We start from the raw sequence: 13023 nt of genomic DNA on the forward strand, positions 1-13023 counted from the left end.
GGCCAAATTACAGCCACCCAAACATTTGTTTTGGCAACTACATGTACAGTATAATTGTCACCACGTTTCAGAACAAATTAAAAAGAATGACAAGGTTTGTTTGAGAGGGTCCTAGTCATATCAGTCGACACATTTCCTTAATTTAGGTCCTTGTAATGGAATATTTAGGTGGTGAAATGGTGCAGAGTCTGTTCTTGTGTGTTGCTGGCTCAATCAAACCACTCTGGAAAGTAATAACAGTTGATGACAGGTATTAAAGTTGTGTGATAAGAACTGAACGGTGTTTGGAACAAATGCAACACGCCAACTTCAGCCTTAGAAGAGTCGATGCATGAATGTGCTCATTATACAACAGACTTTTTCTTTTTTTTGTTCCTTTTGGGGAATTGGCTTCATCCTCACTCTACAGCCTTTCAGCCCACGGTTATACAAGACTTGTTTCAGTGTGGATGACACTTTATTACCAGCATAAATCAATACCTTCATGATGTATTTTGTGTGACATATTTTTGTGTCTCTTGGACACAGAACTTGTCTTATTACCCCACAGAGTTTATACCCGTTTGAAAAGATAAACATGAAACTATTCACCCATCTGAAAGTGACATTTGGATGAACCAAATCTGTGCTGTTTTGTTTTTTTCATCGTTATTTTATTTCTTTTTTTTTTTTTTATGAGGTATGAGCACCAGAAAGGTCCTAGTATGCTTGTTTAGTTTTTTTTTTTTTTTTTTTTTCGCTTGGTGTGGTTTGCACACAAATTAGATTTTTCAAATGGACTATAATTTGTAAACAAAGAAACGGGCAACAATCATCGCTCGCATTCAACAGAAGTGATGGGAACGGAACAGAGCACAGACCTGGAAAAAATTAACTTTAAGATTGAGATAAGTTTAATTTTTGTTGTGCACATTTAAGCTGTTATTACAACAGAAATAACATTTTGAATTTCAAGAGCGGCTCATGTAACACTGGTTTCACTATGGATAATTTCTCATTTTCTCAGAAAATGAGAGCTGCAAGATGAATGAGACAAGAAGCTCTGGGAGCCACAGCTGGTAACAGTAAGCAAAAAACTGTAGATGATCAGGTGTGACTTCAGTTCAACCAGATCATGCAGTAGTAGCCTTATTAAGACTGAAGGCCTCATTTTTACCCAGCAATGATGGTAGTAAAATCCAAAAAGACGTACATTTTCTGTCGTATATCTGCTTTCACATCGGAAGCTAATCATAGCACAATTTGTGGAAGTGGACAGAGACCACTGGAAAAACTGGGTCTTAGTCCGGTTGTTTGATCTACGGCAAAATTCGCTTGAGTGTATTCACACCAGCACCAAAGTTCTGGACCAATTGGGGGGAAAGAACTGTTCAGAGTGGTCAAAATGTTAAAATAAGTTTGCCTCTACTTTATTCAAATGTTATAAATTAATCTATAAGAAGCTCATGAAGCCACAACATCATCTATGCCATCAAAAATGTTTTTTTTTTCAAATTAATTGAAGGCACTGCAATCCCAAAAACTTCTGAATTTTAACTTTTAAAGAAGTTCTTCTTCAATATTCTAAAACTTGCTTTAATCCCAAGTGACTGGAAACAGAGCGAGCTTCATCTGGTTTAATGTCAGACAGTGCCTGTAAAAACCATGCCTTCAGCCGTTTCTAAAAACAGCTGAAGCTGAGAAGTGAAGTGCAGCTGATCTTCCTTCACAAGCAGAAAGTGTTTTTGGTCACGCGTTAGGCTGCAGCAGTTTGGGGTCGACCCCGTCACTCTGCTGCAACAATTACACACCATGACCACACATTCCTTATGTCGGCCGACGTTAAATGTGATTTACAGTGTGCGACACAGCAAAGAAAGACAGGAATCCCCAACAGCATATCAAGTATATATATCTGCAAGGTGTCTCACTTATTACAACCATCTGGTGAGGAAAATATTCCGCCCCCGAAGACCCGAATACCTGGCTAACGCCAACATCCAGGCATATTTCTTTGTCTGTTTGGCAGGCTATTGTGTTTGCAAGGGCACCTGTTGAAAGAAAAGATGAAATTACATACTCCAGCTTCCCCGCTGTCATGTAACAAGCTGTCTTAAACATTCTGAGCCCCCCTCAGAGGTTTCGCTGACAAATAATTGAGCTCACAGCCTGGAAGAATCTGGTGCACATACAGCTTTCAAGTCACAACTTCAGGAGCAACAGGAGGTGAAATTCCAACTACTCAGCTGGTAGCACCGAACAAAAAGGTGCTTTGAAATGTGGAAAGATTTTACAGTTTGCCTCACTGTAGGAAATAGTCTCGCTTTTAGATGATGACCAGCAAGTGAGGAAATTACAAAGAAATAATATAATGCCCCAGACACCTCTAAAGAAGCACATACTCAAACAAATGTTTCTTTACAACTGTTAAGATTTCCAGCTTTGGAAGCCAACCACGCACAATTGGTCGTTCAGTTGTATAAAGGAACAGAAACTCTACATTAACTCTGAGAGATACACTAACATGTCCCAAGAGTGCTCCGGTTTTGCCACGGGATTGGAGTCATGGCCTTAGATTCTGATCCAATGTTCTCAGAGAGGCCCAGAGGGGATTTCAGAGGTAAAGTGAGGACCTTCAGGAAGAGTCTTAAAGTTCTGACAAAATGAAAGAGGAAGAGCAAAGAGAGAAATCAGACAGATATTGTTTTGTTAAGAATAAGCAAAGCCTTTTCTGACAATGATGCCATTTAAATGCTCAGAGTTGTCCAAACACTGCAGCTAACTCTAAAACCCTCAATAGAGCTCCTTAATATTAATAAAGACACGAACAAGAAGCAACATGCACCAAGCGAACCTCCATTAATTCAAAACTTGATGCACCAGTCTGGTTTTTCCTGGAGGAAACAAAAGTTATTTTCTTGGAAATCTGAGCTGATGGTTTTAGTTTTGTTTTTCACGAATCATCATGCATTCAAAGTCGCTTGTGCTGTGGCTGTCTTGACCCAAATGAAGGATGTGCGATATCAGGAAAAACCTACAATGTCACCGCTCAACAATGAAATAACAAAAACCAGTCAAACATAATTTGCTTCACTCTTTTCTTTCTTTATCGTCATGATGATGTCTCCTCTGTGAGCCTTAGCATCTTGGTCACTGAAATCAATATCTGGTGTGGGAGGCAAGGCTAAGCCGAGACAAGCCAAATGGCCAAAGATAAGCGGACATACAGAATTTGAAGGTACTCTACCAAATATTGCATCCAAGCAGTTCTGATATTACATGCACTCATATTGAAGTCTAATCTAAACAGATGACATAGAAAAGTAAACAGCTTAAAGTCTACATTGGGGATAGATTATATAATATGAAACTGTTAATGTCACAGCCCTGTATTTTTAACCTAAATTAGAAAAGACGAGATGAACAAAAGAACTGATTGTGGAATAAATAGTATGGCTCACTAGTACTGTCATTCTCCGACTAAGAAGCACAAACAAAATCTCTGGACTCAAAAGACACTTTTAGGGAAACTGAGAGAAAAGGACAGCAATCATTTTAATGAAATAAGTTACTACTCGTCTTTATAGGAAAAATAAACTATACTCAATTTTGCTATGATATTCAGTTATAAATTAGATTAACTCATCATATTGATTACAAAACAAAGTCAAATGCCTTCCATTCCTAATTAAAGTGAAATGTAAATATTTTTCTAAATTCTTAACACAAAATGTCTCCACAATCACAATATGGTCCCGCCTGTGGATGATGAGGACCACCAACTTTCCAAGGTCACCCTAACAGCTTGGGAACAGACAGGATATTGAATCTCTAAAGATTTTGTTAAGCATAACACTTAGATTTTTCTTTTTTCCTTTTTGTTTTTACAGATAGAAAAAGTTAAAGTTTTTTTTTTTTTTGAAGCAGATTGTTTTGCCACGAATCACAGTGAGTGACAAGATGAAGCCCACATGCTCAATAGTTAGAGACATTATCAGCGACAATTTTCAGTGATTTTCCAGGTTCGGTCCACGCTGTAATAACAGTCAGATTGTGTTATGTAATGCCATTCCTGATCGGTATTTGAGATGTAGGATCAGGGCCGTATGCAGGAAATTGAAAGGAAATTGGGAACATTTTTTAGAACCTCTCTCTCTACAATTTGCACACACACCCACACACACACACACAAAAGAACGTGTATTACAACCACATTTATCCAAAAACATTATCTGCCTGTGCTGCCTGACAAAAATATGAGTTCAAATTAGACATTAGGTTTGAAAGTGATGACCCAATACACACCGGGTGTGGGAGCGCCTCTTGTTGGTCTGGACAGAAGCAGAATGGAGTCCTGGAACCATTTTATTCTCTTAGATTAGAAGTGACCATAAAGCTACTTCAAAGCCTGCCAGGTTCAGCAGACTGAATGATTCAACACGCATATGGTTGGAAATGGATTTATTGTGGATGAAAAGACCTCAGCATGAGCCTATTAATGGAGCAGTAAATTTGTAATCTGTGTGATGGAAATTAATTGGGAAGCAGTTTGACACAGGGTGATGAAAAGACTCCGATATCAAGATCTAAGGGCATCTGGTGTATAACAAAAATAATTCTACAAGAATGTGGGCTATTATGAGCAACCCTAAACCTTTGCAGTGCAAGTGTACTCATGTAAACACTAGTTCCAACCTTCGTCCAATGCAACATGCATATGTTTCACATTTCTGACAGACGCACGACAAGACTTTTTTTTCCAACAAACCCACATCCCACCACCTACCTAACTAGCAGGTTACTGTGTCTGTAGATTGCATCTGATGACCCTCTCTAACTATTTCTACTAAATATCAGATTGTCCAGGAACTGCCTGCAGCAATATAACGCCAGTCACTATGGCACCATTTTGATTAAAGGATTAAAACAATTTATAGCCTCATTACGTGGGCTTGGCTTAAAATAACTGGAAGAGCAGATAATGAAATTATCTGCTCTTCCAGACAATTCCAGTATAATTTCATCAATTTCAGATAATGAATGAAATTATCTGCTCTTCCAGACAAATAGAAAGTTTGTTTTTAAATTTTGGGAAGCATTTAAGTTTGTCTCTTATGCAACATTGTACACTATGTTTCTGATATCATACAGAAAATGTAAGTTTTTAGATATTAAAAACATAGCTTCATATTTTGAGCTGCTTTTCATTGAATTATTTAAGGTTTTAAACCACCCCTAAGGTTTTAGGAACGGGGTTGTAGCTTGGTCAGGGACTCGCTCTGTGATCGTGGCCTGAAAACACAAGTGTGTGTTTGTGTGTCAGTGCAGCGCGACTAATGAAAATCAGGAGACCCTGTTTGGCTTCCAGCAGTGGACCATTATAAAGAGCTATTAGACGTTACATCGTGTTCTCTACCTGCAGGCGACTCTTGATGCAAGTCATGCAAAAACAAGCACGCACCCTCACAGGCACGAATGGGATACTCTCATGTAAAAGCTAAACTGATGCCATTTCTGTATCAACATGAGAGAGGTGTGCAACCATTAATTACAGTGAAACCCTCTGGTTATGGCAGAGATGTGAGATGGTGTGTTGGCTTTGGCAAGACAAATGGTCAATACAGCCATTTACTGTAAATCTTCATTATTTACATGTTTATATTTAATATTTGACGTTTTCCAGTCTCACAATTTGTCACTATTGCTGTAAGTGCTAAAAACCTTTTGCGGTTTAGCCATACAGCAACTTGATTTAGATTAATTAAGCTTTCTAAACGCTAAAGCAAATGATTCATTCACTCCACAGGTTTATGGACCGAAATTAGGTTTGTGTGATTGTGCTCACAAGTTAGAATTACTGACTAATTTATGGTTTAGCTGTTTGCAATCATGTTACAAACCAAACAAACCTTCCCTGTCACAAGATGCTGGAGGAAGTCTGGTTTGGAAACAATTCCCGTGAATGGATATCTGCTCATAAAATCAGCATTGAATAGCTTGGACAAACTAACTGACTAGTTTTTGAGACAAGGAAAGAATTAGCAATGGACTGGAAAATCTTCAGGTGATGAGAATCAGTCAATTTTAAGCTTGATCCGTTTAAATGCCACCAACAACCACAATATTCTGTGTGAAAGTTATTTACTGAGTAAAGATGACTCACAGGTAGTCAATACCGAATAAATGGAATGGATAAATTTAGAGGAAGCACAGAGATGTAAGAAGCTACAATGTGTTGAGACATGTCTATTGTTCACTCAGGCTGCAGGAGAGTGTAAAGAAACAGAAAAGCAAAAAACAAAAAAACAACAACAAAAAAAAAGATGACAGGAAGGCTGAATGAAGCACAGCAAAGTCACCTTGTTCCTTCTGAGCTTTCAGTGTCCTATTTTAATTCCTCACTCTAATTTTGGACTAAAGTTCAACTAAAATGCTTGATTTGAATTAACAGAAGTTTAGAAAATTGCTGGCTAAGTGGATAACTAACACTATAAGCAAGTGCACAAACATTTCTAATCAGGAGATCTGTTGGAATATCTTCGCAGCTCCAACAAAATGCATTTGGAAGGGTTTCTTAAGACATAGATATTTTGATATTGCAAATTAAATTCCTATTTGTGGAGTTCACAAGAATATGCCGAAAGGAAACTGAAATGCGTTAATAGTTTTACAGTAAATGTGTTGTGCAGTTTGCTTGGCAGCGGGATAATGATAGATTTTCTTTGTTCCTACCTCAAAGAATAGTCTTAACTGCAACAACTGGAGCCGTCGCTTCACTGAGGCAAACAAGACAACCAGTGTTCACTTTTAGCAGGACGGTTCGAGGGAAACGTTGCTCCCCATTCAAATTGCTGTCATGTGTTCACTCTGTGCAACATAAAGCTCTACTGTGTGGCGCCCGTATGTGTTGTTTCTGCACAACCTGTATCGCTTAATTTTCCTTTCTGGTGAATGTGCGTTTTAATTTTTCATGCCTGTCTGAGGCTGCGCATGTGAGGGCAACGTTCATATCACCCTGGCTGCACACACATACACAACGCAGATTATTATCTGATATTGCACCCAGTTTTTTTTTGTTTTGTTTTGTTTTGTTTGTTTTGCGTCTCTTCCTCTCATTCTTCAGTGCAACGGCTCTCTCCACGAATGAGGGATTTGTTTGGATTTTCCTCCGGCTTTCCGCTGTTCACTGTTACCCTGGTTTAGCTCTTCGTTTTCTGGCCTGGACACAAAAGTTTGCAGAGGAAATGATTTCTGACTGGGAGAGATGGAGGTGGAATGACAAACTAATATATCCTAGCTATGAACCCGGCTTAGACTCACAGAGATCCAAAGTGCCCAGGCTGCTGCCAAAACTTTGTTTCCACTACCTTGTGCTACAGCCCAGACAGTCCTCATAAAAGTCTGTGGTTTGCCTTAGTGAGTTACTCAATAACTGATACAGAAGTTTTATTGAACTGTACTGTGGGTTTGCAGCTGCGAATTCGGCCAAGAATCCAATCCTCTTTGATGAAGCACAGAGCATCCAAAGGCACAGCAGCTTATCATAATGCAATAAAAGTTAGACTGTATTTTTCTTGTGTATTTCTCCTGCTCACACTCCAGTTTCCATCTTCGCCTTGACATCCCTCTAAACATCCCTCAACCCTGCTGCTCCCTTTTGTTTAATATACTAAAACCCATTCCAGGTCGGAACACATGCAGGTGCTCACAAACGTGTGCCAATGCAAGCTCCCCCCCCCAAAAAAAAAACAATGTATGGGTTTACTTATTATTACGAAAGGTTGTCAGAACATACCCCACCAATCCAAGCTAAGCCTTGGAAAGTAGAAACTTTCCAAGAGCAAATAAGCCGAGAGACACAATAGACATTTACGTATGAGCGAGAAGGCTGATAAAGAATTGTCATCATACTACAAGCATAATGCTTTGGATGTTCAACCACAAACTCGGACCAGAGGTCTTGTGGAGAAACGGATCGAAGACAATTAGGATGTTTTCCTGCAAGGACGAGGGTTGAAGAGAGGGCGAAAGAAAACACTCTCCAGTTCTGATGGTATCATCACAATTCCTTAGCAGTTTCAGTAAAATGCTTGCTCAACAACGACAGCACAAATGGACTTTTCAGTCCTGCCGCAATCCCACCGCAGGTTTCAAAAACAATCGCACCCTAAAACAATACTGCAATACGTGCACATGTTTACGTCAAAGAAGAAATTGGAAGCAGAAATGTGGGCCGTTAGGGGATGCTTTCCCCCGCCCCCTTCACTGAAGGTTGACGTTTGTTTCTAAACTGTGGCTTCAGGCAGCCAGTCAACAGAAGGCCAGCCAGAGGATCAGAGCTGATGTAGGATAAAGTACAAAACACAGGCTAGCTCACCTTCTTCTTGCTGCAGTAGATCTGCCATTTCTTCTCATCGGGCAGCGCAAACATGGCCTCTCTATTCTTGTCGGTCAAGTCCAGTTCATCCTGCAAAAACAATGAGAAAAGTTTAACCCCAACAGCCTGCACAGAGAAATGTGCAGAAAACAATAATTGAGAAAGCTGTGACACAGAGAAAGGACACATTGTAATGTCTACATGGATTAGTCAATTCTGGGTTATAGTCGTTTTACTGCTTTGGCATTTTTTTTACTTTTACAGTTTTCATTGTTCCATACCTGACTTTTTATTAGGTATAAAAAGGGGTTTGGTCTAATCCTGGACATTTTGGATCACGATGCATCTGTTTGTGTCTGCCAGGAGAATACTTTGTACCCGTTTTTACAGCTGACAATATAAAGTAATTTTCTGTTCTGTACTCATAGTCTACTTTTAGGTAAAAACGGTTAAATGGCACCAGTAAAAAATTGGCTACCAGCACAAGGTCAGTTGTACGGATCCATCCATGTGAATATCTGAGGCTATTGACCCAAATGGCTCACTAGCTATTTTATTAGTTTCAGTTGCTTGTTAATGCTAACTGTCAATTAGCCAATCACACAGCTGCAACTCGACCAATTTAGGCATATAGATGTGGTGAAGAGAACTTCCGAAAGTTAAAAGTGACCCGACTGGAAATAAATTACTTTGAACATGCCATGGTTTTGTTGATATGCTGGGATTCTTATACACAATCTATTGAGCTTACAAAGAATGGCGAGAAAAATCCTAATAAAATCCAGTGTCTTGCCGTGTTAATGTTGGTGGATCATGAGCAGACTGGTTTGAGAAGATAGAAAGCCAACAGTAGCTCAGATAATCACCGTTAACAAACTAAAGGATGCAGAATCATGCAAAAGATGTTGCTAGAGTAAATGGGCAACAGCAGCAGACTTCACCGGATGCCACTCCTTTCATTTAAAATAGGAAACTATAACTTCCATACCAACACCAGAAAAGGGCATCAATTCAGATGGTAAGGTTTACAGGGATGGCATGAAAAAATGAAGCCCAGTATTGCCAGTGTATTTATATATGAAATGGCGACAGAAACTGGCAAGGGTGAAATGACCCAGACTCATTTGGTTTACACAGTGAGCTTTAATGGTCCAGCTGAGAACTGGCTCCGCTCACTACAGAAGAGCGTTTTAAAATTCACGCTGCCGCTCGGCTCAATTCTTCGTGTTGGTACAAGGAGCCCCCTGCACCTTTTGAAATGCATATGAACCTTGGAAATGAGTCCCTGCATGCCAGAGAGGAAAAACAAAGTTTGGAAAACAAAGATGAACAAATCAGACAAGAGAGGAGTCAAATAACAGGCGAACAGAGCGATGTATTAAAGAACAGTCCCCTGTGGATGTGGAAACTGATGGGACAAGAAAAAAGCAAGAGAGGAGAAAAAGCTTTCCCAATGAGGATTTGCGCTCAACTCGAGCTAATCTCCTCATAATGGTTTTGCTACCATGACATCAGGCACGGGCAGCGGGCCTCCAAGGAAGCCCAGGATGAAGATGGCCACTGGTGACAGAGGTGGGGGCCCCCTTTATTCCACCCGGAGTTTGTTTTCAACAACTCCGCTGGGCAGGGAAGGCTGAGGGTGCCCAAATTCCAAGAATTTGACACTATGAAGAATGACATCATCCCTGGCCCGTTTCTTTCAATGGGATAACCAGCAGAAGCATTGCTGTGGCTTTTGGTGGAGAGGGAAAATATCTGAGGGGTGTGAATTTAAAATGGGATATAACACAGACAGAAACCACAAAGAAGCTGTAGAATCCTAGAGTATTTTTCATTTTAACAGCAGGACTTCAGAGACTCCCACCAAGCTTAAAACAATGTAAGATCAAGGGCAAACCTTGCCATTATGTGGCAGCTGAATATTAAATCGCTGTCTCAGTGTCCTTTAGTGTCAACAGATTTCGTTGGTGAGCACAGGCCTCTCTCCCCATACTCGGCTCTTCTCTGGCCCGTTGCCTGGTCGCAGGGTCAAAGCCCCGCTGTCAGATTTGCTGCTCTTTGGAAGAGCTAAATTCTTTGAGCCGGTGAGAATCTGTGAGAATGAGACCCCTGGATGTGGACCAGATGGTGGTTAAGCCAGCATCTTATCCCTATGCAGCTTGTGTTCTCCTTCCTGCTACTACTAAGGCCTCTCCTTTCTGAGGTTTTTACATGGTGGGACCAATGTGAAAGATGAATACTGAGAAACTTAAACAGCAAGAACCTTACAACCTTCTGTGTCAAAGACATCCCAGAGAATATGAAACATTTCAATGGAATTTAAAACAAGGGATCATCTGCATATACAGTGCTGTAATTTCCAAACTTTTAGATTAAAAGCTGTTAAGATGTTGAAAACAACAGTGCTGCCACTTTTTCAAATCCATCGCACATCTGTCATTCTTATTATTCATTAAATGTTACCTATATTTTAAATGTAATTATAATTTCCTTGAATACTTTTAATACCCCATAAATACAGGCTTCTGCTTTGCGTTTAAATCTTTCCATGAAAAAGAAGCTCAGACAGAAAAACTACACCCCAAATTTGGTTTTAATGTAGATTTAGATGGTAAAAAGCATCGAATTTCATTCAAGGACGTCTTTGTTCTGTTTTAAATAAATTGGTGATTGCCTGCTTTTCAAATAACAGTAGGCCATGTCAATTACATTTCAACTCTCCCCTCTCCTCCCTCTCTCCAGGTACTTCGCAGTGGGAAATGAGGCAAAGCCCTCATTTTTTCCACGACATTTATTTCAGAACTCTGGCTAGACACCGAGCTCCAATTTTATTCTGGTGATGCCATGATCTGTGAAAAAATACCATTGTACAAAAAGAGCCCTCTGATGCAAAGGAAAATCCAAGTAGGATAGCTGAACGTCACTATAACTAAAGGTAGGTGGGAACTCCAGAAGGCTAAATGGTGAAACTAAAGCAAAAAGAGCTTCAAATAAGTATTATGTTAAGTGTGTGCATAGTTCTGCAGTCCACTACTTACCTCTACTAAATTTATTTATTTTTCAGCTGAAACAGGCAGGATAAATGTCTCATTATGTCTAATTTCATTGATGAAATGACTTATCAATATTGGATTTGTTTTGCATTCTACCAGGAATGAGAGCACTTTTTGACATCCGCCCCATTAATAATTTGCAGTGTACTGCATTAAATGTCTTAGACAAACTGCATACGACAAGAAAATCTAGAATTACTTATATAGGTATATAGAAGGTATCAAGAAAAAAAAAATGACAGCAATGGAAAAAAAAAAGTGTGGCAAGGTACTATTAAGATACACAAAATTTGTAATTTACTTATCGTCAGATTGAAACATTCCAAGTCAGCATTCACAACAGAAAAATAAGAAAACACTAAGTTATGGATGATGACTTGGGGATAATGTTCTCGTCATTGTAGCTGGAGTACTTCTCTTTTTCCAGTTATGTAACATTGCTCGGTTTTCCTCCACTTCCATCTTGCCTCCCACCTTTCAAACAGTTTTCAATATCACATCTACATCACGTGGAGCGCCTCGTGACCCAAGCAGCACCCCAGAAAACAGGTAATTCCTTCACTCTTCCAAAACAAAACCCAAGACTTTTCTCTTTGTAGCGGCATACCTCCCTCAACGTGCCTCCTTCCTACGCCAGCACGTTTCAGTTGGGAAATCACATAAAGCAAAGATAATATTGTTACACCTGCTGCTTGAGAAGGGGGAAAGTACATACCTCCAAATCCTTTCATATTTCATGCAGAGCTGCCAGCTGAATAATGTTACACTATTCTTAAAGGTTATCAAGGTGAGATCTGATCGTCATGTTTGCTGCAGATAAATCTCTTCTGTCACTTAATTTCCGGCTTCTAAATTTTTGTGGGCTTCTCGGTTTAGCCAATTTAATTCAAAAGATATGACAGAGTTGCAATGCGGCAAGTTTCAAAATCTAAACAGCATTAGTCAAATTTAGTCTTTGGTACACTTACAAAGGCAAAAGAAAGCTGTAGCATTGCTCCAAAATAGAAATAAAGACCCATTCTGTAAACAGTCTTAAATAGTGACTGGTGAGGCCTAAGAACCATGGTTAGGGACGTTTATATTAAAACTCCAAATATAAAAAAAAGCTGAAAATCTGGCAGATTTTATTACTAAATTAAAGTCTGTCATCATTGGGGCTTTCAGTAGAACAATAATAGACAATATATGGCCAAATCCATCACTTTTTCCATCACCATCTCAGTCTGTAGACCTAAATCCTAAATTACACCCATGTGGGGTGAGTTGAAGAACAGAAAGTATAAAAAAAAGACCTCTCTTTATGACCTCATATTAGATCGTCCAACGATCCATCTCTTAGATTTTTGAGGATTTTCTTCTCCAAATTAAAACAGACGTTGCAATTTCTACATTTGTCAAAAACAATTTCAACATGTTTATTTACACGTCTTTGCTAGGGGTGTGCAAGGTTTTGTTTGAAGAGAAGCAGAATGACGTGAAATGAACCATTGGGTAAAAAGTCATAGTTAGTGGAAAAACATTTTTTAAAAAATGAAGAAAATCTATCTTAATTAAACAGCAAATTCACAGGAGAACACACTTGGGTACAACAACACACTTGGATAGGACAGAAAG

General features: G+C 39.3%; 1 protein-coding gene across 5 annotated transcripts in view; it reads right to left on the reverse strand.

Moving 5' to 3' along the window:
- daam2 (dishevelled associated activator of morphogenesis 2) overlaps positions 1 to 13023 on the reverse strand; it is a 102636-nt gene that overhangs the window by 46451 nt on the left and 43162 nt on the right. For all 5 annotated transcript variants that reach the window (XM_081602905.1, XM_081602906.1, XM_081602903.1 and 2 more), the window contains exon 3: positions 8357 to 8446. In XM_081602905.1, coding sequence (XP_081459031.1) covers positions 8357 to 8446 — 90 coding nt within the window. The remainder of the gene's footprint in view (positions 1 to 8356; positions 8447 to 13023) is intronic.

This window comes from Poecilia reticulata, chromosome 22, assembly GCF_904066995.2.
Source record: "Poecilia reticulata chromosome 22, P_reticulata-male-v2, whole genome shotgun sequence".
Taxonomy (NCBI): Eukaryota; Metazoa; Chordata; class Actinopteri; order Cyprinodontiformes; family Poeciliidae; genus Poecilia; species Poecilia reticulata.